The sequence below is a fragment of the Micropterus salmoides genome, unplaced genomic scaffold (genome assembly GCF_014851395.1).
Source record: "Micropterus salmoides isolate LMB-PRFRI ecotype aquatic unplaced genomic scaffold, ASM1485139v1 Ms_hic_scaffold_9, whole genome shotgun sequence".
NCBI lineage: Eukaryota > Metazoa > Chordata > Actinopteri > Centrarchiformes > Centrarchidae > Micropterus > Micropterus salmoides.
Genome location: NW_024044681.1, coordinates 11919709 through 11945110, shown reverse-complemented (window position 1 = coordinate 11945110; position 25402 = coordinate 11919709). Strand labels below are relative to the sequence as shown.

At 38.4% G+C, this 25402-nt stretch overlaps 2 protein-coding genes across 4 annotated transcripts in view; both read left to right on the top strand.

The window, feature by feature from the left end:
* Positions 1–13203, top strand: part of capn5b (calpain 5b) — a 64765-nt gene extending 51562 nt beyond the window's left edge. The window contains exons 13-14 of one of the 3 annotated variants that reach the window (XM_038707912.1): positions 1607–1761; positions 4907–13203. In XM_038707912.1, the coding sequence (XP_038563840.1) occupies positions 1607–1761; positions 4907–5089 (338 nt within the window). In that variant the 3' untranslated portion in view covers positions 5090–13203. The remainder of the gene's footprint in view (positions 1–1606; positions 1762–4906) is intronic. The other 2 variants (XM_038707910.1, XM_038707911.1) reach the window with 2 other exon arrangements.
* A 1188-nt stretch (positions 13204–14391) lies between these two features.
* myo7ab (myosin VIIAb) overlaps positions 14392–25402 on the top strand; it is a 49478-nt gene continuing 38467 nt past the window's right edge. The window contains exons 1-3 of the mRNA XM_038707909.1: positions 14392–14804; positions 16541–16639; positions 19612–19680. Of these exons, the coding sequence (XP_038563837.1) occupies positions 19663–19680 (18 nt within the window). The 5' untranslated portion in view covers positions 14392–14804; positions 16541–16639; positions 19612–19662. The remainder of the gene's footprint in view (positions 14805–16540; positions 16640–19611; positions 19681–25402) is intronic.

The window sequence follows — 25402 nt, the reverse complement described above, 5'->3', positions numbered from 1 at the left end:
GCCTGCAGTGTACAGTCCTTACCCCTTTAAAGCTCTTAGATTGTGTGCACAAACCTGTAACTTAAAGCCAGTATGTGTAGATTTGTATGTGACTATAGTATCTTTGAAATTATTAGTCTTAATAAAAATAAATTGTTATTAATCCGGTGCTGTCAGCCTTTTCATTCTGTATCCCCGGGTCCAATAATGCCTAGAATATACTTCAGAGCTACTTCTGTTTTACTTCTTTCTGGAGTCAGCTCGGCGGACTCGTGCCACACATGCGCAGTAGATTGGTTGGTGCCCTGGTAGTGCAGTGGACAGGTCCTCGCAGTGGACAGGTCCTCGCAGTGGACAGGTCCTCGCAGTGGACAGGTCCTCGCAGTGGACAGGTCCTCGTGGTCACAAAAAATAGGAGACTTGCGGATGTCTGCACAGAACATATGCGTACACCCTTTATTCTCAACGCGAAACGTTTAACACTTGGTTAAGGATCCTTGGGGTGACTGCCACAGTGTCCACCGGATGGCGCCAAAGTCAGAAACGTTAAAATCTACATAGTGGCTTTAATATTGAGATTCCTTTGCTAAAAGAACAGCTGTGGTGAAAGAGGTACTTTGATCCTTTACCTAATTAAAAGTACAAGTACAAAAATTAATCAAATACTTGTATAAGTGTTCTGCTACATAAATCTGCTTTAATTTTTTGGAGACATTTTTTTAATCTTGATCATTTTACCTCTGTGGACCCCAGATATTTATTTAAGAGAAGTTATCTGAGAAGTTTTAGAGGGGAAATGTTTCTTGGCTGAAACTCATTACAACTTATAGACATCTGAAAAGGGGCACCAACCAGAGACTGTTTTAATCTTTAATTATGTGTTTTTATGTAAAATCTTAATTTTCAAAGTAGCTAGTAACTACAGTTGTCAGATGCAGTAGATGTAGTGAAGTAAAAAGTACAATGCTCCTCAGAAATGCAGTGCAGTAGAGATTTAAGTACTTGAGTAAATGTACGGAGTTAATTTTCACCACTGGTGAGCAGAATTTGCCTTCAAAATAAAATTGATGAACATTGATACAGGTGAGGAAATTGGTTTCAAAATTAGATTGGAAAAAAAAAAATCTCCTGCAGTCTATTCTCCCTTTTTTAACAACATTTCAGTCCTCAGACTTACATCCTTGAAATGAATGTAGACGAACAGCACCAGTATCCCATAGTATTTATATACAAACACAGCTCTGGGGGGAAAAAACTGATCAGAGAGCGCCATCAGCGCCTCACTGGCATCCATACAAATGAAGGTCAGTGATCTGTTCTCATATCAAATAAACCCTGTAACGAGCACCTCTGGTTGTAAACAAGAGCAGAACGTTTACAAATGCATGGACTGAAACATTGTTAATAAAGTAGACAGTGATGGACAGTGTGCGGGAGACTTTATGGTGTGCCAGAGCATTTTTGAAATTATGACCTGGAGATTAATTGAAAAGAATTATACAGTGCAATGGTTTGGAAATACACTCTTCACCTAATCATCACATATAATCTGATGTAGACATGCGTAAACAAACCAGATGAATAGTAATCACAGTGTCTGTCATCAACATGATCTACTTATTTAAAGATCTTTATTCTTCTTCAGCTGTAGATCCCTACGTGATCATCACCTGTGAAGGAGAGAGGGTTCGATCACCAGTTTTTAAGGACACACGGTGCCCAAACTTTGACATCAAAGGCCTGTTCTACCGCAAGAAACCCAAGGAGGGCATCAACATCGAGGTGAGCTGTCACTCTCTGCAGCCACCCCACTTTGGGACTTTACACTGAGAACTGGCTGAAGTACACGTTCATGATGGCTGCAACCAAAATTTAGCAGCTCAGGCCCTGTGAATGGTATCTGTCAGGCATCACAGGACCGGTCATCTGGGACAGTGATTACAATTTCTACAAGCATCTTTTATTGAGCTGCTGTTGCCAAACCAACAGATGTTGCAAGAGGTTAAAACGCTATTAGTAAAATAAACTGATAGCCATGGAATATCCAACTTCACAGCTTTCTTAATGGAGACGGGACTGCCATAAGCTATCTTGGTGACGTTTCGTTGAAGGCGATAATCTCTACTTGACCTAAAACACTTCTCAACCATTCCCTATAAAGGGTCGGTTCACCCAAATTTCTAATAAATAAATCATTTCATTATTACCTCTAGTAGTGGCTAGCCATGCAGATCGTTAATTTGTTTAGGTTTTTGAAATAAAAAGAACAAAGAACAGTATGTTCATTATTTGGGTGATCCAACCCTTTAATCCCCCTGGTACTTGAGGACTGGGTGACCAGAGTTTGGGGTGTGTTTGATAATGGCAACGGAACAGTAACGGGTACAAGTTAAACAAACACTCATAATGATCATCTGTATACCAGGATACACACTCTCTCAAGGTGCGGTAAACTACTGTTGAGAGAGTTCCTCATGCAAGACACAGTCAGAGCTTCCTTCTGGATTCCCCTAAGCCTGTCCTGCTACCTGGTGGCGGTGTGGGGTGTGGACTTTACACAGTGTTTTTCTCAAAAGTGTCACTCTCGAAGTTGTTGCTGGTAGAGTTAGTGTTTATGTATTTTTCCGTGTTTATCGTGCTTCAGTGAGGCTACAGGGGCGGGCATCAGAGAGGAAGGCGAGGGAGAGGTCTCATAGCCCTGTTTGATCAAAACATTAATTGAACTATGCAACCAGAGGAATTTAACTCAGGAACTAAACTAGGAAAGAACAGTCCCTTTGCTATATTCCTGTTTTGAGTTTTCACCACATCTGAAGAACCATGAAGACAAATTAGATGCACAATAGATTAAAAAAAAAAGAATGACAGTGGCGTTTGTGATGCAATACAAAGAAATGACAACACATCCTGTCACCCTGTTGTTATTGTTGTGTATTTACTGTTGCTTCACTCTGAAATGTCAGTGGAATGTGATGAATGAATGAAAAGGAGACACTGCAGAGGTAAAAACCTCAGAAAAATCCAGAATGCCTCTCTCCAAAGTGAACTATCCGCTGCGTTATTTATTTATGCTTTACAAAGGCAATGAAACAGTCAGTAAATCAGTAAACTGTTTGTGTTTATCTCACTCTGCCCCAACTTTGTTTTTAATGATTACTAATATTAAAAGCACTTTGTAGTACCTTATTTTGTGAGTGAAGCCGTACACAAGTTGTAGTTGCTGTGTTTGAACATTCACAAACGAGCTTCACCCATAAAGCCCTTTTTTTGCACCTGGAACTATCGTTAGATCGCTAAATTTAGTCCTTAGCTCCTCCGGTCAAAATGCAGGTTAAGTTCCTGCTGTGGAAGGGCCTTCTAAAACTATAGGCTGTCTTTGTCCTAGTATGTTGCAACACTCATTTTCATACACAGCTGTACTCTTTATTTTTTTCTAAGATCCTAAACCCTAACACCACATTTCTCACCTACCTTTTCCATCCAATTTCCCTTCATCATCTGTGTGTGTGTGTGTGTGTGTGTGTGTGTGTGTGTGACTACATCACATGAGGTGGCGCTGCTAATGATTTTTGCTGAACGTCCACGACCAATCAATTACAGGCTTAATATCAGGCAATATGTGTAAGCCAGTGTACTTGTTAGGGAATTATTGTTGGTAATATGATGTTGCATTTACTCAGTCAGACCTGTGAAATTGCATCATTTGTATGTCCATGAAAGGAGGCAGAAGTGTGCATCTACTGTTCTGTAGAAAAGCTGGGCCCGTAATAGGGGTGTGCCAATGTAACTTTTTCTACCCTGATACTGATACAGATACCCAAACTATTGACTGATACGGGTACTAGTTCGTCAACTTTTTTTACCAAAATGTAAAATCTGTGAAAAAAAAACCTCTCTGTGTTGAACTGATAAGATCTGTGTAAACCAACATGAGGCTGTAACTCTGTCAATTGTGTCTTATGAAAATGTAATTTCTAATGTTTAGAAGGTTTATTAAATTGTGTCATTACAATGCATTAACCTCATACATCCCCAAGAACTGATGTAACACACTCAGTTTGTCCTGTAGGATGTCAGGTGTTGTGAACAGATACAGACCTTACAAACTGAGCTGCTGTGATAAATGATGACCAGAGTTGATCCTGCACTCACAGTCCTATGTGACCACCCAGTGAAAAGACTTCCCTACATCTCTTCACTCTTCTACACTACTTAACCTACACGGGGCTCTGTCTTCTTTCCCTGGACCAAATCTGACCTGAGCTGTTCTCTTATCAGGCATTCCTCATCATGAAATAAAATGGATTCTGTCCATGCAATGTTTTGAAACAACCTCTCAACAAAAAGACAACAACAAAAGAATTTTGTTAACACTGTAGTACTGACAACACTTTCACAGTAAAGACCTACCACTGCCTACACATGAAAATGCTTTTATTTGAGATGCAGAGTAGCTTTATGTATGTTATCAGCTGTAAATGAACAGAAAACTGCATTTAATGCGGAATGGTGACGTATCGCCGATACCTGAGCTGCTGAAAATGTCAGCCTATCCTGTACTCCTTATCACTTCTTTCCTTTTTTTGTTTTTATTTTCACCAACTTGTTATTGTTCTGCACTCATACATTTTTAGATTTTCTGTATTTAAATTTTATATTTTCTATAAATTGAAATATAATTTAAATCTTTAGGTTTATTCATTTTTATTTATTGCTTTACACAGAAATGTCTGTACATCAGCACTTCTTATCCTTCATTCTTCCTCTCTGTGCTTCTCTGGTGTCACTTCCTTCTGTCCCTTGTGTGTTTTCTCCTGTGGTTTTCTCTTTGGCGACTGCTTATTGCCTTTTGTCTTTTCTCTCCTCTCTTTTCCTGCTTCCCCTTTCGCTTTCGGATCTCTGCCTTCCTCCCACGAGCGGCGAACAGATCTACAACAAGAACATGATCGTAGACACCTTCCTGGGTCAGGTGATCCTGTACAGCGACCCCAACGAGCGGCAGGAGCAGCACACGCTTCACCTCCGTGACAAGGGCAGCCGCCAGGACAACGACCTTCCGGGCACGGTCACTGTCCGCCTCGTCACCTCGATCGTGCTCACCAACATCTGATGCGATCGTTAATAGTCATGATGATCAACATGTAATGTGGCGCTAAATTGTGCCCACCGTTCATGTTCACCTTTCTTCCTCTAACCATTGCAGGAGCTCACTGTGTCTTTTTTTCTGCTGCTTACGCTCTGTGTGTCTGTATCTTAATGTTCCCCTATTTTCTTTGCATCAGCATTTCAGCTCGGTTACATTACTTTTTGAATACCTAAACCGATATTTCTGGATAGAAGGTATCCAGACGATATTGTGGTTTGTATTTAATATCCTTGAACACATTCCTGCCAGTGTTTGCTTCAGGAATTTGTTCGTAAAGTTGGTTTCATGGCAGGTTTGGCAGCCAGAATCCCCATCAACAACTGAGCTACAGTTTCACAGATTTTAAAGTTTTATCGAATCAGTTTGACTCTAATCTACAAACTTCTTATTTTCTTTCTGCATATTGTTATATTCCATCACATACACACACACTCACACATGCACGTACAATACATATGTCTGCACTCTCCATGCATGTGCCAATGTTTCCAAGGGCTATGCATTGCCTTAAGGTTGAGTCTGTCTCTCCACCTTGAGGAGTGGGAGGAGTTATGTTAAATACTCTCTATCTTTGCCATCAGCTGTCTTCAGTGTAAGCGCAGCATCCATTTCAGCTCCTTAAATTCAACATTACTCTCCACTTTTGTCATAGTTTCAGACTTTATCTCCTATATGTTAACATAAATAGTCGTCCCACCAAGTCCGCTCACCCAGACACCTCAAGTCTTCACCAGTTTGCCGGTGCTTTGGGGAACATGCAGCACTGTCTGTCACTTTTTACTGTGGACTAGACAAACGAAAGCAAACAGCAGCTATTCTCCCCCTCTACTGAGAGCTTTTCTGTGTTGTCCTGTGAGCGCGCTCGTGTGTGAAATCTTGCCTCCCGTCTTCCATCACTAGTGTCATTTCAGACTCCCCGAGACGCTTTCTACCGGTTGCTATGGACGATCTCAAAACTGCATGGCTTAAAAAATTGAACTCTTTGCCTGTGCTGCACATGTCTCCAGTCGTAGCTTAGCAGCCGGTGCTTTTTATAGTGCTACCCTTCCTCTTTGATCCCCCAGTCCAGCGGAGTGCAAAGATTCACCCTGACATAATTAAGTGCTTTATGGGACCAAAGATGAGCCAGACCCTCCGCTCTCTTAGTCCCTTTCAGACCACCCTGGCCTGGCCCAGCCTAGCTACAAACCACCACCCCCTGTGCCACATCATCTCTTTAATGGCAACACCACTGCCTGACGCTTCCTCGGACTTGAGTCTGTTGGCTTGGGCCAAAGACTCATGCCACGTGATCTCGAGAGACAGCAGCTGTGCTTCTGCTGTTGGCACAGAACAGGCATGAGTGTATGTGAGAGAGATTGTGTGTGTGTGTGTGTGTGTGTGTGTGTGTGCGCGTGTCCTGCTAGATCCAGCCTTGCTTTGAATGGGAGTGCTTGGGATGAATGTTTATCTGTTAATCCACGTTGTACCTGGAAGATAACTATTTCTGTGGAAAGGTGTGAACTGAAAGGGAAAAAGCCCTTTAGGGGAATACACACCTTGCACTTTAATTCATTTTAAAGCGGGAAAAAGACCCTTAAGGATGAAAGAAAGAAGAGGGAGAGCAGAAGAGACATCCTACCAAACAACCTGTGCCATCGCTTTGGTCCTGGCTTTGCGTACACAGCAGGAAAACAACATGGGATAGGATGAACTGTTCACTGATTTTAGAAGGATTTCAGATGGCTTTTGTATATTGAACCAATACTGGTACAATTAAATCTATCTCTGATTAACTTCAGAACTTCTTGCATAGATTGTGTGTGGCCATCTAATTTGACCTTTCAGCATCTAGGCTTTTTGTTTTTGTTTTTTCAAGAGACTTTTCATTCCAAGTTTTATTGAGTCTTTCTTTCCCATGTAAAAATTTAAAAACGTTATTGTCATTATCAAGACATTTCCTTTGAATGTAAGACCGTTATTGGACTAATCTCTCAATCAGACTATCAAGTCCATTTTCCTGATTTTTCAGCGCCTTTTTCCATTACTTGAACTGTCACATATAGCATTTAATTGATCACACTCTTTTGTGTACAGCATCTTTACAAATGTGTCTTGCATGGGTTATTTTCCAATATGTTCATGGCCTTGTATTGTACTGTTCAATTGTTACTATATATATTTATTCTTTCTATCTCAAATGTCTTGGAAATGCAGTCAGCATGTCTACACTAATGCACCTCATGTCAGTCTGATCATAACAGGTTTGAAACAGTTATGTCTTGTAATACAGTAATGCATTCATAATGCCTCTAGCATTGGTGAACATTAGCAGCAGTTGTGGACTTCTATTTAGGTGCTATTTATCTTCTCTGTGCTCTTTTATATTGTTTTCAGTCTGATGGAGGGACAGAAAATGAGTGTTGTGTAACACAACTGAATTTGGAAAATGTCATCTTAGCTTGCAGTAAGACGGTGTTAGAAACTGTAGTGTAAGGTTAGACATGTGAGCATGTGCTGCTGGTTTGTATTTACAGAGCAGGTGAGAAAAGAAAGAAGGCCTCCTCCCTCCCTCACTGAGTACTGTTGAAGTGCCCTTGTGCAAGGCACTGAACTCCTAACTGCACCAGTGAAGCCTCGTACTGGCCAACTATTATACAGAGCTTCCAGGTGTGACTCTGATCCCACCACTCGACCCCAGATCAATACTGTGAATATGTTCAAAATCAGATATTAATTTTTACCTTGAGGGTGAAATACGGGGTTAATGTATTGTTATTGGTGCCAAAGGTGAAGGTTGTGACTTGGATTTGGTGAAATTGACCGTTTGAATATATGATTATATTGATTTTCTAAAAATATATATATATAAACAAAACTTGCTGTTTCTGAAGGAATTTACAGAATCCTCAAAGAATCTTCTAACCATCTGGATGAAAAAACAACAATATAAAGGCTGCAGCCTCTAACAAAATCTGAAAGAACTTATTCATGAATTGGTCCCAGAAGTCTATTCAACATTGTTGTTGAAATAAGATGGAAGTATTTCCATTATTACCAACAACAGCGAAAAAAGGCTCACTTGTGAAATAATTTTTAACCTGTTTCCCAGTTGCAACTCTGCTTCCTAATCCAAACAAACATGGTGCTGGAAATGCCTAATGTTCCTGCTAAATCCAGCTTGAACCAAACTTAAATGATTTTTAAATATCACTTAAATCTGACTATACTGATGTATACTACGATGTATAGTATACTGAAAGGACAAGGGAATGTATAATTTCCAGCTTCCTGAAGTATAGTTGTAAATGGGAAAACAGGTTAAAATGTTTACTTTTCAGCAAATACTTTCTCATCCAAATAGTTACACAAGTCTTTGAGGGTTGTGGAAAGTACTTTAACACAGTGACAAGTTACTCTAAACAGCTCTGTGACTCAAATGTAATGGGAATACTTTAGAGACAACCCCGATTTGGCTTGATAAAATGACAGAATCTTCATTTGAAAGTAATTAATTGTATTAAAAACAAATGGGAGCCTGTCGCCAAACCATGTGGACATTTTGCATCACAATAGTCTGTTTTGCTGATTGGACTGTCGAAGACCGAACACAAAACTAACTTAAGTTGCTGCAAACATGGTACATTCATGAATGCCAAACTCGGTGTCTAATTTCAGTCAGTGTTTAAAGTAATATTTATATATATAGTTTGAATAGTGCAAACATTTATTTAATGCAGTAGGTATTTTTAATTGAAAACTGTTCCTTTGTTTTTGTGTGATGGAAATCCAATTTAGTTTAATTTTCATACTGAACAAAGTGACATCACAAGAAACAAAATATGATGACGTTGGATGTGCCATAGCTGAGGAGGGCACAGTGTAAATTAGCCACCAATGGCACACAAGCATGAATAAATTATTCGAAAGTTAGCTATATAGAGCAGCAAAAATATTTCCATGGGCTAGAAGCTGTCACATCAGTGTTTGACACGTTTTTATTACATGAACTTGAGCTGTATATTGAACAGTAATCACCTAGCCATGTAGCAGCTAGTAAGCTAGCTACGAACTAATTCATTGAACTGTGAGCACAATTTTCATAAACTTTAATAACACATCTTAAGTTACTAATTGCAAATGGCAGACCAAGTCCTTTGAATTGAACAGTGTGTGTGAATGAATATATTGACACTGTGTTTACCTGTTATGTCACAAGAAGTAGAGGTTGTATGAACATCTACTTAACCCCTTCATGCTTACTTGAAACACCTCCGTCACATTTCTGTTGCAGTTCAGATGTCCGCTGGCAAGCAGTCTGCCCTTTAGCAGCCCCGTCCCCAGTGTAGATTGCCTACATGTTTTGCGTTTTACAATCTTATTGAATACACGTTTGAAGCAAATGTATTAACAATATAGTAACACATACTTTGTGGCTCTATTTAATAACATCTATGCATGGCATTGTCAGGTCTGTCGGTCAGTAAGTTGGTCCACCACTTTGGTCTTGACTGAAATATCTCAACAACTAATAGACGGAATTATGTTCCCCTGAGGATGAGTGGGAATAATTTAGTCTGCCATTTATCTCCATGATATCTATCTGCAAAACTGACATTTGTGTTTAGTGCTAATTAGCTAAGTTCAAAGCACTGCAGTGTCTAAATACAGCCTCAGAGCTTCTTGCAAGGTTGTAGACTCTTAATCTTCAATATGTAGGTAAAGACAATAGTAGAAGAAATGTATCATTAATTATTAATTTCACATCGTTATTAATACATATAGTAATTTATGTTAATTCACACTTTCATGCTTATCTTTCATGTTTAAAGATGGCAGAGTGGAGAGAAGAGCAGCTGCTGAAATGCTCGGCTCCTGCCTCCAGTAGATATTGGGGTTAAGGCTTACAAGTTAGTTTGTATTCATGAATGTGCCATGTTATTGTTATTTGACAATGTAAGCGTTCTTTCAGTCAGGTTTTCAGCACCAATCAGTTGTGTTATTTCTTGGCTCGTTTTTATATTTGTTTGGATACACACAACCTGACAGCTTTGATTTTTGGAAGTATTTGGTCTTCAGAGTCACTGTGTCACTTACACAATCTTAGAGTAACAGTGTGTCGAGCTCAATGTGAAATCTTATCAAGGTGTTCCTCTTCAAGCTTCTACTTATGTGCCACAGCAGTGCCAAAAAGACTAATAGTCTATTGAAAAGGGATGCTTTGTGGGTGATGGAAGTCATACTGTACATTGTAAACATGTTTTCTATGTAACTGTTGGACAAAGACAGACAAAGTTATCCTCTGAGATTTTTTTTGTACCGTATTTTGTTCTCCACTACATGTCTCTTTTTTTCTAGTTTCTGTCCCTGTGATGAAGTGATCCTCATCGCGTTGCTGTTGGTACTGATTGTAATTGTTGCACATTGTGATTCTTTGCCAAAAGTGTTATGGCTTTCACTGTTAACCACCACACACATACATATACACAAACACTCCAGCTACTAGACTAACCAGGCTTGGTTGGAGTGTACGGACCTTGACTGGTTTTTTGACAGTTGCTATAGAGCTTATCAGTTTTCTGTATATTTTCTCCGCACGGCCATGCCAAAGCAGGTTTCGAATGAAGCTGAACTGCTCACAAAGGTGGTGACTTTTGTACGAATCCAAAAATGCCAGTGCATGTAGCAAAACCGCTTCAAATCTGCTCGCACCATTATGAATCACAGAATATATATTTTTGTTTTTCCGGGTGTTGTAAAACATAATCCGCTGTTGCTACTTTGATAAACATACTGTGTGAAGTAGAAGGCTTATGTTGCACACTTGCATGCATTAAAAAAGTATCCAGTTTTCTAATATTTTGTATTCAGTAACCTACAGTATGTATATAAAAGTAGCAGCGACTTATTAGTTGTTATTATGGGTCCATGTTTGATGGTGATCCATGATGGATATTATACAGTATATTCTAGACATTTATTTCAAGAGGAAGATGTTCTTGCTCACTACCTCCAGTGATCAGCAAGAATACTATAGAGGAATCAAGGGAATTATTCCCCTTATTGATACCTTGCGTTAGTTATGGGCATGACCAGTTATTCCTTTCACTGAACCATCTTCCGTGAGAGTTAGCGGTATGCAACATTTGTCTTCCCCTTTTTTGGGGGGAAATAAATTATCTGGGAACATAGCCTGTCACAAAAGAAAAGTTAGACATTTTAGGAAATTCGCTAATTCACTTTCTTGTCGAAAGCTAGATGAGAATATTGATCCCCCATGTCTGCCTGTTAGCTTAACTACCAGCACCTCTGAAGCTTACTAATGAACACATTTTACCCCTTGTCATTTTTACACTTTGTTTTTATAGGAATTTAACAAATTAACATCTTAATTAGTTTATAGGTGCTAGAAGGTGGATTTTATGACCTTTGGATCCGTTTCCCCATGTTTCTGGTCTTTGTGCTGAGCTAAGTTTGCTTTCTGCTGGTGGTGGCTTCATATATGGTGGACAGATATGAAAGTAATCATCTAACTAATCGACAAGAGGACAAATAAGCCTATTTCCAAATTTGTCAACTTTTTCTTTAAACAGGACAATGTGACCTGATGCATTCTACTACCAAGGGAAGTTAGACAATCCGTAGAAGTGGCCTTGGATAGCAGTAACAAACTTAGTTAAACTTAGACTTATCTGAAACTTGGGACAAACCGAAAGATTAGCTAAAACCTACAAAGACTAGACAAACCACGCATAGAGATGTTGAGCCTGAACTGAAAACTGAAAACTGAAAAGATTATTGTTACACGTCCTTGTACCAGAACAAACATGGACGAGTACAATTTGCCCTGTAAAGACCAAAACATAAATTACAAAGAGTGGAGTTTTGGTGAGATCCTGGATGGAGAGGTATGGGCAAGGCAAACTGTATAGCCTACAGAAGGAATTCAGGTAAAGCTGTATATTTAAGAGAGACAAGAGAATGTCACCCTCGCGCGATATCAGTTGCCGACTGTCAACACCAACTGACCCAGACTGGAACAGTCCACAGACAGGTTTCTTTATTACTGTCAAAGTACTACATAAGCCTCAGAGCTACTCAGAATGTTGCCTTAGCCTCTGTTGAAGCGATGAACAATCGGAAGTCTTTAACAAAGTTGATGAATATGCTACCGTCTGTTATCCAAGGCCACTTCTTCAGCTTGACCTTCCACCCACCCCTAGTAGTAGGCATAGGTATGATCACATTATCTCATGTAAAATGTTCCCACATCGTTTACTTCCCTAAATTCTCTAGAAAAGGGGAAGACACCACACATTGCGCTAACAAGGTATCATGGGACAAGGAATAAGGTTGATAGACAAATGTGAAAATATGTGGGATTGGAGTGGTGAAAATAAATATTTTGATTATTTAAGAGGCCTTTTCCCTGTTTATCACTTCTCGACAGAACAATGACATGATCGCAGTTGAGGTATGCTTGCCTGATCTTATAGCCTCGTCAACTTAGAAACTGCTGCATGTGTCTAATGTTACAAGACACTGGTGATGGAGCTCCAGAAAGAATACACCAGGTATTATGTTTATCTCAATGACAGCATTTTGTAGACTGTATTGAAATTGACTCTGTTTTACCAGGTCACCGGAAACCTTCTACATTCTTGTCGCTGACATTTTTATCGGAGATCGAGTCTTGTCCACTCAAGGAATGAGCTTGTGATTCTTCTTGTATTTTTCTGCTGATGTTTATTAACTGGAGACTGGAATACCTACTGCATGGTGACACTTCTAGAAGATGCTACAATCTTTATAACTTTTATCAGTATTTTATAACCTTGTTAATTTTATATATCCACTTTACCTTGTGTTCCAAACTGGTATATTTACTGATAGCTAGGTTTCAGAGAGCTGTGCTGTATGTTCTGTACTGTGTGCTCTTTTCAACGTGAGCTTTCCTTTTCTTTTTCAATGCGTGTTCGTTGAATTTGGTTCTCGGTTACACTGTGGTTATTTTATAGCTACAATCTGAAATTATTAATTTTTTTTTTGTATTTAATGTCAACTTGTGGCATGACTTTGAAATAAAACAGGAAAATGTATTATTGGGTTTGTCCTCATTTTATTTAACCAGGAAGTCTCTTTTTTGTTTCTGAATTTTCAACATAACTCCACAAGTACCTGAACGAACAAACATTCAGACAAACTTAAGAACATTCACATCAATGTGCCTAACTGATATAACCTATAAGCAAATCAGTAAAAATTATGTACATTCATTATGATATCAACAAATAATCAAGGTAAACTTCTGCATATTTCTCCCCCTCTAGAAACTCCATAAAAGATCTCCATATCTTCTAAAAGGTAGAGTATTTTCCCTTAATCATCAATTCAAGTTTTTCAAGTGTAAGAGAGTGTGATAGACCCTCAAGCTAACTGTGTAGGCTTGTTAACCACTTTCCAAAACTTGGCTATAGTATGTTTATCTTATCTGCAGGACTTCGGTCTCCAAAAGTCCCCAAAGGTTAAGCAATTTAGGGCATACTGACAACCTTACACATGTAACATTATGAAAGAATTTCCAAACCCCCTATACAGAAAGCTTGGATAATTGGGCTGTCCCAAAGAACATGAAATGGTTTGCCATTTGTTCCACATTTTACACATAGGGATGCAGGGATTAACATTTTTTATATATATTTTAAAGAGATGCTTGGGCTAAATGGCAGCATAAGATAGGTATCATATATTGAATGTAAATGAGCATGAAAATTAAGTATATAAGAAAGGCATTTAAAAAAATCCATGCTGTGTTTGTTAAATCCATGCCTGAAGTCTTGTGTGTCTTTGCTAAACAGCTATAGTGTATCAGAAATAATGTTTACTATGTTCACTATCATAGTTTAAACCTGTGGCATGCTAGCACTAGCTAATTATAATGTAGCAGAAAACAGAAGTACAGCTGAGGCTGACGGGAATGTCATGAAAGTTTTGGACATATTTTTACCTGATCATAGCGCTAGATGAGGTTTGTTTATTATCCAATGTAACAGCAGAACAGTTTCTGGAAAAGAGATGTTGCTGTTGTAAATTTAAGTACCCCAAGTACATGTTTTGTATTAGTTAAAAAATCAGGCAAAAATCTCAGAACCTGAGTACAAAAAACAAAACTATCTGCATGGCAAGATACCACAATAAGTAAGTTAGAAAATATGTTTTGTCGTCTAATTCCTGTGAGACTAACTCTTTTGAACTGAAAACTGAATTTTTTTAGCATGGGGTAAACGAGCAGAAACTTGGAAATCATGACCTGGGTCACCTCCCTCTCCACCTCCCAGCTGGTCTCTGTATCTGTCACCAACAGGCTCCACCTCCCAGCTAATCAGGATCAGCAGCCATGAATGAGACACAGCAAGAGAGTCTGGAGAGACCCGTCACTGACACAGAAATCAAACTGTAACCGGGCCGCAACCGCTGAACCACGTGCAGACGGCTGGAACCACTAAAGAGGGGAAACAGGTGAAGGCCGTGGGAAAGATTTTTAACAAAGGAGGAGACTGACGGACAAAGACAGGAGCGTGAGTTCATCCTCCAGCTTCTCCAGTCCTGTACCATCAGCCATCCTGTCAACTCTGGCCCTCTTAACGCCTTCCCAGAAAAGACGGGGAGAATAGACCAGGAGAAAGAATTGTGTTGAGAGGTAAGTGAGGCAGGTGAACGTGGGTCGAGGCTGAGGGCTTAGCCTGCAGCCAGGCCACAGTGCTGCTTCCCTGCTGTAGCTTTAGGCCAAAGCCTCTTACTGCTCTTCGTCCCATGCCAGCACTTACAGGAGCCATTATGTACCCTGCAAGTACACACACTTGGCTACAATATGTGTGTTTGTTGCATAAAGTCTGAATGGTTTCTCTGCTCACAATTTAGATGACATTAGAGATTACCTCTTGACAGATAAGCCAACCGTTTTTGATCTCCAAAGCGGTTAGAAATGGATACAGAAAAGAATGAATGAATGTAGCAAAATTGTTGTATTAAAAAATAATCATATGAAGTACCTTAAAAGCAGGAAACAGGAGCCTAAAGAGATAGTAAAAAAGCATGATCAATGTGATAATATAAACAAAATATTTGGGTCAGGATAAGATAAAATCAATGTAGTTTGACCAAAAAAGTCAGGTCAATGTCGTCTTTAATGTCTTGTTTTGTTCAAACAAAAGTCCTAAACCTTGAAATTCAGTTTTCAGTGAATTAAGACGACGGCAAGCGTCAAATCCTCTCATTTCAGAAGATGAAACCAGAGAATGTTTAACTATTTTCACTTGAAAAATGACTGAAACGACTAACCAATTATCAAAATACCCCTAAACTCAAGGCCTGCTTACTAACTTTTTTACTGTTTCATCCACATCTTTGCGAACATGAGATGCCTGTAGAACCTTTTACCCATAAAAATGTCTTAAAGTTGCACAATTAAATCAGTGCTTGAACATTCGCAGTGCTGACTATATAATGAAGCTAGTATTGGAGCACACTTCCTAATTTGGCTTGGACCTCACTGTTACTGCAGTTGAGCTCAGAACAATGTGAATTAGCTTTAAACAAAGCACCAGTTCAGTACAACAACTACTTCTCTCTCCTGAGCTGAGTGTTTCCATCAGTGATAATGCTAAAAACTGGTTTACTGCAGCCAATTATTATTTTTTAAGAATGATATTACGACCAGCTGAATATATGGCAAAGGTAACTGATGTAACCCCCAAGACCCCTAGTCAGGTTGCTGGAGTTTTATTAAAGGGATTGTTCAGCATTTGGGGAAATGCATGTATTTGCTTTCTTGCTGAGAGTTAGGCAAGAAGTTTGATAACAATATCATGTCAATCTGTTTAATATGAAGCTGGAGCTAGCAGGTTAGCTTAGCATAGATCATGGAAATAGGGGAAACAGCTTGCCTGGCTCTGTCCTAATGTTTAAAAAAGAAATTTCACACTTCAGTTTTTGTACAGATTGAACAAATGAGATATGACATGTTACATAGTGACCTTTAGAGGTGCTGGTAGGCAGAATATTTACCTTTACCTTACATGAGAGATGAATCAATCTTGTCATTTAACTCTCATCAAGTACAGCAGTTACATAGACGTCTAATATGTTAAGAAAAGTATGGATCATTTCATGCAGATCTCTCACATAATTCTTGGAAATGGTTTTGGAATAGGGTGTGTAAAACAAATACTAGGATACAAGGTCCCTTTGAGTTGTATTGTACTTTATTTTTGTAATTTCTCTAAAGAACATCTAATAGGAAGAGACAGATATTTGGTAAAAAACTATTAATCGCAATTTAAATAAGCTGTTCGAGGATTTGGGTGAAAAAAACTGTTTCCCCTACTTGAGTACTTGGTATCGTTCCACCCCTGACTTTTGTGCTATTTTTTGCAGAGACTGAACCCCAGAACTCATGGAAGACATGGAAACATTAAACTTTCTTTGTCAACGATGAATGCTTCAGGTCTCTGCGCGCCTCTGAATCCCTGCCATGTGAGTCAGAACTGATACACATACAGTACACATGCTTGTTAGAAGAGCATTAAGGACCACACACAGAGATTAGCAACCAAGGCATTAGCAAGATTGCTGTTGGCCCATTACATGAAAATCTCTGACCAGGTTTACTTGGTGTCTTATGAGTTGTGACGATGGAGAGTTGAGGTTTCAAACATTAAGGTCTAATAAAGCATCTCTTTTTTTATTCTGAATTATTCAGAAGGATATGAGTCACATACTTTCAGATTCCTTTCATTTAACATGTAATGAAACTGTTGATGTTAGCATCTTGAAACTTTGTTTTTGTTGTTATGGACTGGTTATGCTAACTAATGGCATCATTTACAAGGTTAATTGCATAGTAGAAAATCTGTCAGAGACAATAGGCAGATAAATTATGAAGGGGTGTGTAAAGAATTTAGAGACAGAGAGAGAGCTCAGCTATCTGTGAAAGCTTGTTTATGACAAAAAACCTGCAAAACATTCCCATCTGGCTCAGCTGTACCTTATTTTTAGTGCTAATAAACAAATGTTAGCATGCTAATATCCTTAAATAAGATTATGGAAATGGTAAACATTATACCTACTCAACATCAGCGTGTTAGCATGGTGATGTTAGCATTTATCTCAAAGCATTTCTGTGCCCGGGTACAACCTCACAGTGCTGCTAGCATGACTGAAGGCTCTTAGTCTAGTTAGGTCCCAGAAGTCTTCTCTAACATCTACAGTTCTGTACAGGTCTAAAAGTGAGACTCAGTACCTGTGTCTTTAAGACCTGACCCAACTAGACACTAATTGCCACTGCCAAATAAGAGACCTAAACCTAAACCAAGACCTGATGCTTTATTTTTCTTATTTTCATCCATTACAAGCTGATGTAACACATTGGCCACACTCTGTCTATGTTTTGTATCTTGTCCATGCAAGGACACAGATGATTGGCACCGTCAGAGAAGGAAAGACAAACATTTCTCAATAAATTCTGATTGAAAATAACATGACCTGAACCCAAAAACACTAAACAAAACTAAATAGCTGAAACCTGAACATCGCCAGCTGATTTGAAGAGCTCTCCTAACCATAGCAAAGTTATAATGTGAATTTGAATAAGGCATATTTCTGTATTCTGTTTTCAAAAGCATGATGAAATTGATTCCACGGACACTTATTTCTGTTATTTAAAGACATTTATCTCTGTTTGCATTCCATGTGACCTTAGTGTACATGAGGCTCAGACTTGAGACAGATTGAGAATGAGTTTTACCTTTTAAGCTTTTTAAGCATGGGACAGTGTAACAAATGAATTGTGGAAACTTTCTTTACTTCACAGTTACCAAAAATGTAGTCTTGTATGAGTGCTAATTGTTAGCATAATCTACAGCACATTTGGGTTTGTAAGTTGTTTAATGGGGTTGGGGTAACAGGGAGGGCCAAGATGTCAATTTTAGTACAGACCTACAGGTCTGTGTTTGGGACAGTTGCCAGATTGGCACCCTGTGGTCTTGGATTAGAGGCTCTGTCTTGGCATTAGCTGAACATTGTGTGACTTGCTACATATGGATGAACTTGGCTGGAAATTAACAGTATGCTATAAATGCTGCTCTTTAAAAGGTTTACTGCCCCTGTTCAAGATAAATCTGTGGATCTTTTTTACATATAATGTGTCTTAAATATAGATTACTTTGATCTAGAATGTGGGTGTGGCACATCCAACTAAATGTTAATCTACTTATTGGACCACTAATGGATCATTAATACACTTAGCCCTTCCCTCCTGTGACAGGGGTTGTCTTCATCACTGATGTAGTCTGGGCTTGTTGTTTTTCAGCCACACAAGCTCTTTATGTTGCCAACTTGTTTGTTTTTCCTAAAATGAATTACCAGGCAAAATGCCATCTCAGTTCCCTTCAGGTCTGATTCAATAATCCATTTAAATTGATCAATTTGATTTCATTATAGCTCCAAACTGGACTGTGTTCCAGCATTAAAAATTTAGTATTTTTCAAACAACCAGAGACTGCAGCGCAAACTAAATAAATAAGTTAACTGTAGTATTTTATCCACTGTATTTACAACAGTAAAATGTGTAAAGAATAAAAATTCTTCTTCAACTTTGCTTAACATAGTTAAGTGGAAACAAAGGATGTTGTCTGCAGTACTGCACCTTCGGCATTGTGAATGAGGGTAACAAAGGAAAGCTGGCTCAGTGGGGGAGAAAATGATTCAGCAGTCATAACTGCAACAACTATGGCTCCTACTTAAGCGATAGGATTAGCCCCAGGAATCCAAGTAAGCCTTAACACAGCCCCCACCAGACAATTTAACCCTTTCCTTCACTAGTCTCCGATGTTCAGGTGAGCCACATGGCTGATTGTCTCTGTGGTAGCCCTGCTATGTCTATTACTGTGTGGTACTTAAGTTAACATGTCCACATCCACATGATTACTGGCTCCCCTATTTGTGTCGACTGCTGCTGCCAGTCTAATCAATATCTATATATGAACAATTGATCAAATGTCTCTTTCAGTTAATTGTTTTGGTTTTCTGGCCCGAAAATTCTGCTGTAATCGACCTTGTTTTCAGCATTAGCAGGCAGCTGTTTTTAGCAAAAAATGCTCTAAAAAACCCACCATATGCTACTTGCGCATCACTAAATGGCAGACGGACAAAGTTAGCAGCTAGCTGGTGAACACAGTGGAGCATTTAGAAACCAAAGAGCCAGATATTATCCTCAGGAGTTGGTGAAGACCAAAACAGAGCTATGGGGGAGCAAATATTGGACAACATTCATCTGGTGGCCAGAAACAAGACTCCAAATGAATGCTAATGTTGCTCTGTATTAGCTAATTTCAAAGCATTGTTTGTAGTGTCCATAAATTACATGCTTTTGTTTAAGTTTATGTATAATTCATTAAATTAGTTTGTTCTTTCAGTTGGATGATGTCTGTGGTTTGCCTCCTTTGCAGAGCCCACACATGGTGACTTCTGATGTCCTGGTATCGACCTGAGGCTGAACCATGGTCATTCTTCAGCAGGTAGGTCATGTTGGGTAGAAATGGCTTGATCTGCTCAGAAGCTGCTTTCATCTCACACACAGCCGACATATCTTTTTCACAATTGACCGTTTGCTAAGCCCTTTCTGTTGTCATGATACAGTTTACAATGTACATCTTAAAATTCCCAGTAATTTGTTTAACTATGATACTTTAATTTCAAACAATAGCAGACTTCTGATTTCTAGCTGACTACTGTGGAGTTTGAGGGCTCAAATGATGACTATTGCTAGCTGATTATAGCAAACTAGAATAAGATAATGCTAATGCTAAAACTGTCTACTACTAACTTTCCAGCTGAAATCGAAAGCAGGTAAACATGCACTTGATTGCTATATACATGATATCGTGCTAGAGATGAGGCTAAAGCTGTATTTCCCAGGCAAAAAGTCAGTATCGTCACAGGCTAATGATCCACAGAAGAAATTAATATAAAGAAGCAGCATTGTTGCAATGCATATTGCTGGGTGGAGCTCGTAAGTCCTAGTTTTAAAGTACAGTATTGTAAATAAAAATGTAAGTATTTAAATGTTCTAACACTAACTAACTCTTGGATGATTTGGCTGCTAACTATAGAAACGCATACAAGAAATACAAAGGTTAGATATATGCTTTGATGGTTCAGCTTTACAAGAGAAAAGGATTTAAGAAGTCTGGCAAATGCTCTCTAATGCAAGTTTAGCTGGAGCTGCTGAAGTATAAACATCTGTAAACCAAACCAGGACATTAGTGTTACTGTTATATAAGAATTTAGATTATCTTCAATTCACATTACATTTATTCATTTAGCCATCACTACCCCTTGGCTTGGCTCCCAAACGGTGGATGTTCCAGTCCTGAACAGGGATTTTTGTAATGTAACTTGTTAGCCCATGTGATAATGTTTGATTTGTTTATGATCATGGTATTACATTATCCTTAGGTTTGTACAGTATTGATTTTAGCGTGTGTAGACAATCATTCCAAGAATTTGGGGCATTAACATTAAAGGCTGACTTTCCAAAATTAAAATAAACAGTAGGTCAATACTGTTGGTTGTAAGCTAGTTAGCAGGCCATGCAAATGTTTGCAGCTTACCTTGGAGCAGATAAACCAGTTAAATCCATTACTTCACTTTTAGTCTTCTTTGTTTAGTTTTGGAAAGGGGATACCAACCTCCAAACTCTAGTATTGTTCTCACTGCAGTCCAAAGCACACTTTTTCTGCTTGTGTAGAAGTCCAAAGACTGACAGACTTGTTCCTGGTTACTGTTGCTAAGCTGTGATTGGACAATTGCTGTACAGGGGTCAGGATCTAGCAAATGGTCAATTATCATACACACACTGATGCCTCTGACCTTCTGAGCAACTACATACGTAGCAGCATTTAGTGCCTGTTTCAAGGGTGTCTGAGTATTAGCTGTTGGAGAAGGACAGAAAGTCACTCTTTTCTTTTCCTCTTGCCAATCCCAAATCACCCTTGTAGGTGACACTGTTCATGAAGAGCCTGCTTAAAACACAGATAAGCAGAAGGCAATTATAATATCAATAAAAGATTAGATGGAACTTGATAAATAGATTTTTGCAACAGCAAAATCAGATAGGGCAAATAAGAATATAATGGATTAATTATATAGCAAAAGGAAGGTGTTAAGAATAAATGCGGTGTGTTAAAGGGTCAGTTCACCCAAGTAAAAAAAAAGTCCTGTTCTCACTCACCTCTAGTGGTAACTATTTTTGGACAGATGGCCCAGGTTTAAGATTTCTTTCTCAGAGATTTCTGCCACTACCCTGAAGCAATGGAAACTATTTTGTTGGGATCACAGCATTGAAAAATTACATTTTCAGACTCATATTTTTCTGGAAACAATGGGCTTTAAGAACTCATTCATCATGAGATGAAAACATAACACATTGTTTGTAAATATACATTGTTATTTGTAAATAGGGCTGCAACGATTAGTCGACATAATCAACAACGTCGATTATAAAAATGCGTTGACGCAAAATTTCGTTGTCGACGCATCATTACAGAGATGATGTTTAAGTGTGAAGATTTCCTCATTAAATCTCCTTTGAGAAGTTTTAAAGCGAGAAATCAACAGTGCAGATTTCGAATATTGGCAGTTTTAAAGTAAGTTGATGGTCAATCAAAAATGTGCTCAAATGTTTTCGGTGTTGAGAAGCTCCACAAGCGCCCGCGAGTAGCCGTCTGGCCAGTCACGCCCACAAAGCCCTCTGGTCCCATTCACACAGACCACTGCAGCAGCAACAGAGCAGCAACGACAGAGGCTACTACACTGCCAGCGTACAGTTGTGGTTACAGTACTTACTTTTATTTTTATTTACTTTTTATTTTATATTTTATATATTTTATATTTTTTTATATTATATTTTATTTCCAAGGCTATTTAAAAGAAATCTTCATTGATGAAATATGCTATTTGATTTGAGGGTCTGGGTGTTTCTCCCAGTGCATTAAACATTTAATTTCCTGCATTCTAGAGACATTTTCTGCACCAATTTTTTGTGGAAATGTCTTTATTTACATGAAGGGAAGCAAAATTCATGTGGCCAGTGACAATTCAGAATATAAAAATATTATCGAATATAATGCAGTAATCAGCAGCTTGTTTTTTTAGCCTAAGTCACTTTTTTTGGACAAGGCAGGTGTGTTTCTTCTATATTTACATTGCATTTCATGTTTTCCTATTGTGCAAGTAAACCTTTCTCATAGAATTTTCATTTGTTATTTAACATTTGTTGTTGCTAGCTAATGTTCAGAAACCTTTTAGCAAATGGAGGCAGTCATGAGAACGTGTAACAGAGGATTAAACTGGACTGTTAAAGTTGCTGTGCTAAAACATGTCAATGAAATCTGAGAAAATCGATTCGAGGCAGATTAGTGTGAAGAAGGTGAGACTATCTGTACATGAACCGCACAGCAGGCCTGGACCTCTCGTGTATTTTCTGTGGGCCAAAGAGAAAATTTGCTGAATGCAACAAATTCTTTCACATCACTCATACGTGCCACTTAAAGACAAATCTGTTCATGCATGAGTCCCATTGCTCTTTCTGTCTTCGTTGCTAGATGTCAGAAGAGGTAAATGACATGAGCGGACTAAGAGAACACAGAATTATTTACTTATGCCTTGCGATATTCCCTTTAAATAAAAATGTTTTTGCTAATATACAGTATATCATATACTGCATATATGCTCTATCACATTGAAATTGAGATCTTTTATGGTTTGATCATTACATCAATTACTAATATTCTAGATTATATTGTAGATCATTTTATACTATATACTAGATATTTTGCTATCTTCTCAGACTATTTTCTTCTTGTTTGTAAAACATGAATTTGACATTTGTGGATCAGCCAGTGGGTTTGAGTGATTAAAATGAATACAAAAAGTATGATTAATGGAATTAAATTAACTAGATGAAAAAGTTAACTAATGCAGTGTGAATCAAGTGAGAAAAGAACCTTTATGCATTGTTCTTTGACATTTGACTCGCACTGCGGAGTCCTACCACACTAAATATAGCAGAAGCTGTTGTCTTTCTTCAGTCAGACGTGTGATTACCTCATATCAGGCCATCAATAGTTCCTCTTCACTAACTAGATCCTGGTGCCTTTCTCCCGCTGGAGTCCTGCAGGGCACAACTCAGACACACTGAGCTGTTTCAATCTCAGCTCAGAGCTTCGGCTATGAATCTCATTCGATGGTCGACGTCTGGATGTTGTTAAATGGAAGCAAAAATAACCTCTTTAAGGTCACGGTCTAGACTCTAGGGGTGAACATGGAGCTGTGTTTACCAGCAGCTTCGAATTATGTTGAGCCTTTAAAAAAGTGGAGACAGTGAAAATCTGTGGGTACTTGTAGAAAATAGAAACTTTTTCTCACATGGAAAAACGGGTTTAAACACACGATTGGAAAAAAAGTACAAATCAGTTTCACTTGGCATATATTCTACTTCAGACTTAACTAGGGCTGGATGATTAATCAAATTTTATTTTTAATTACGAGTTTAGGCTCCAACGATTATGAAAAGATAATGAGATAAAATCATTATTGTGCCGCTTTCCGTTTCACAATAACTCTCTCAAACTCAGGCTGTTTAGGTCAGCTTGAGCCAGGATGACAGGAGGATATAACTGCTTAACAAATTACATATTATTTATACTTTTCTTACTCAACTCCTAATGCGATGAAATTATTCATGTTCCACCCAGGATGAATTGCAATATCTTTGGTGATCCCCTGACATTTTATCTAGTGCCTCCAATAGGTCAAATGTTTTGCTTATCTAGCTAAATATCTCAACATCTGCTAGACTAAATACATAGATTGGAACATATTTTTGTTCAAACATTCATGATTCCCAGATGATGTGTCTTTAGGACTAACGATTGGATGGATTGCTATGAAATTTGGTTTACACATTTATGTTCTCTCCAGTATGAATTGTAATATCTGTGGTGATCCCCTGGCCCTCTAAATTTAGACCTCACTCAGTGTTACATACCCAAACAACATCAAACTCTAAGGTCAAGGGGTATGAATGTGGTCCAGTTTAAGCCTTTTTCAGACTTAATCCTCCCATTCAGAGAGTTGGCAGCTGAAAAAGTAGGCAACTGTGGGCATGTGATGCAACTTTGATATTTCCTAGTTATTCAACATACATAATGAAATAATCACAGGCTCAAAAACAGTAAGATTATAGAAGAAAAGATGACATGATAAAGGTAACACATAACTTGCTCTCACACAGACCTCACACACTCACCTCTGGCAGCTTTTAAATCTTGTTGGTTATTTTTGGTAGTTTGATGGATCTTGTGGGAGTGTAAGAAGAAGTTATGGTGTATTAAAAGCCTTTATTCATATGGCATATTGGTTTCAAACAGCCAGTCTCGCAGGTTTCAATCGGGGAAATAATAAAACATTGATTGTTACTTTATTTAATACACAGGAAGTCAGTATTGTGGCATCACACAATTTCATGTCCAACAAATGCAAGGAAACAACTCTCATTATGATATCAAAATATTAATATCGTAAAAATAAAATGAAATAATGAATATGCAAATCATGTCACATAACAATTAAGTCCCATCAACAGATCCAATTAGGAATGTTGTTTATAAAAACGGTTTATAATCGGTTTCTTCTTTTTTTTCCACCAAAATCTACAGCTCATTAATGAGATGTTGTTTTGGTTTTTCTTATTGGCCCAATTTCCAGCCACAGAACGCTGCTGTTTTCAGCACACAAGCTCTGATAAATCCACTGTCTGCCCAGCACCAAACGTCAGAGAGACAAAGTTACCTACTAGCTGGTGATCATGGTGATGCATTTAGCAGCTAAGAGATGAATAATTGAATATTTTTCTGTTAACTAATGCGTTTGCCATACCAGCTTTATAAGTGTATAATATGTCAATGTTGTTTTTACAGCTTGATGCAGTGCCTTAAATAGCCAAATAGAATTTTTATGCAGGCTTATTATTGCTTCCATAATGTCGTGAAGATTCTCAGTCATCCAGGTCATAGTTATCCAGAGAAGGTTAAAATCAAGGGCAACTGAACTTGGTTGAAGATACTAGAAGACGTTTCGTCCCACTTCCAAGAGACTTCTTCAGTTCAGAACTGAATGGACATTAGGAAAGCACTTGGATGCTTCCATAATGTCTTTTTTAGACATTCAGTCTCAGCC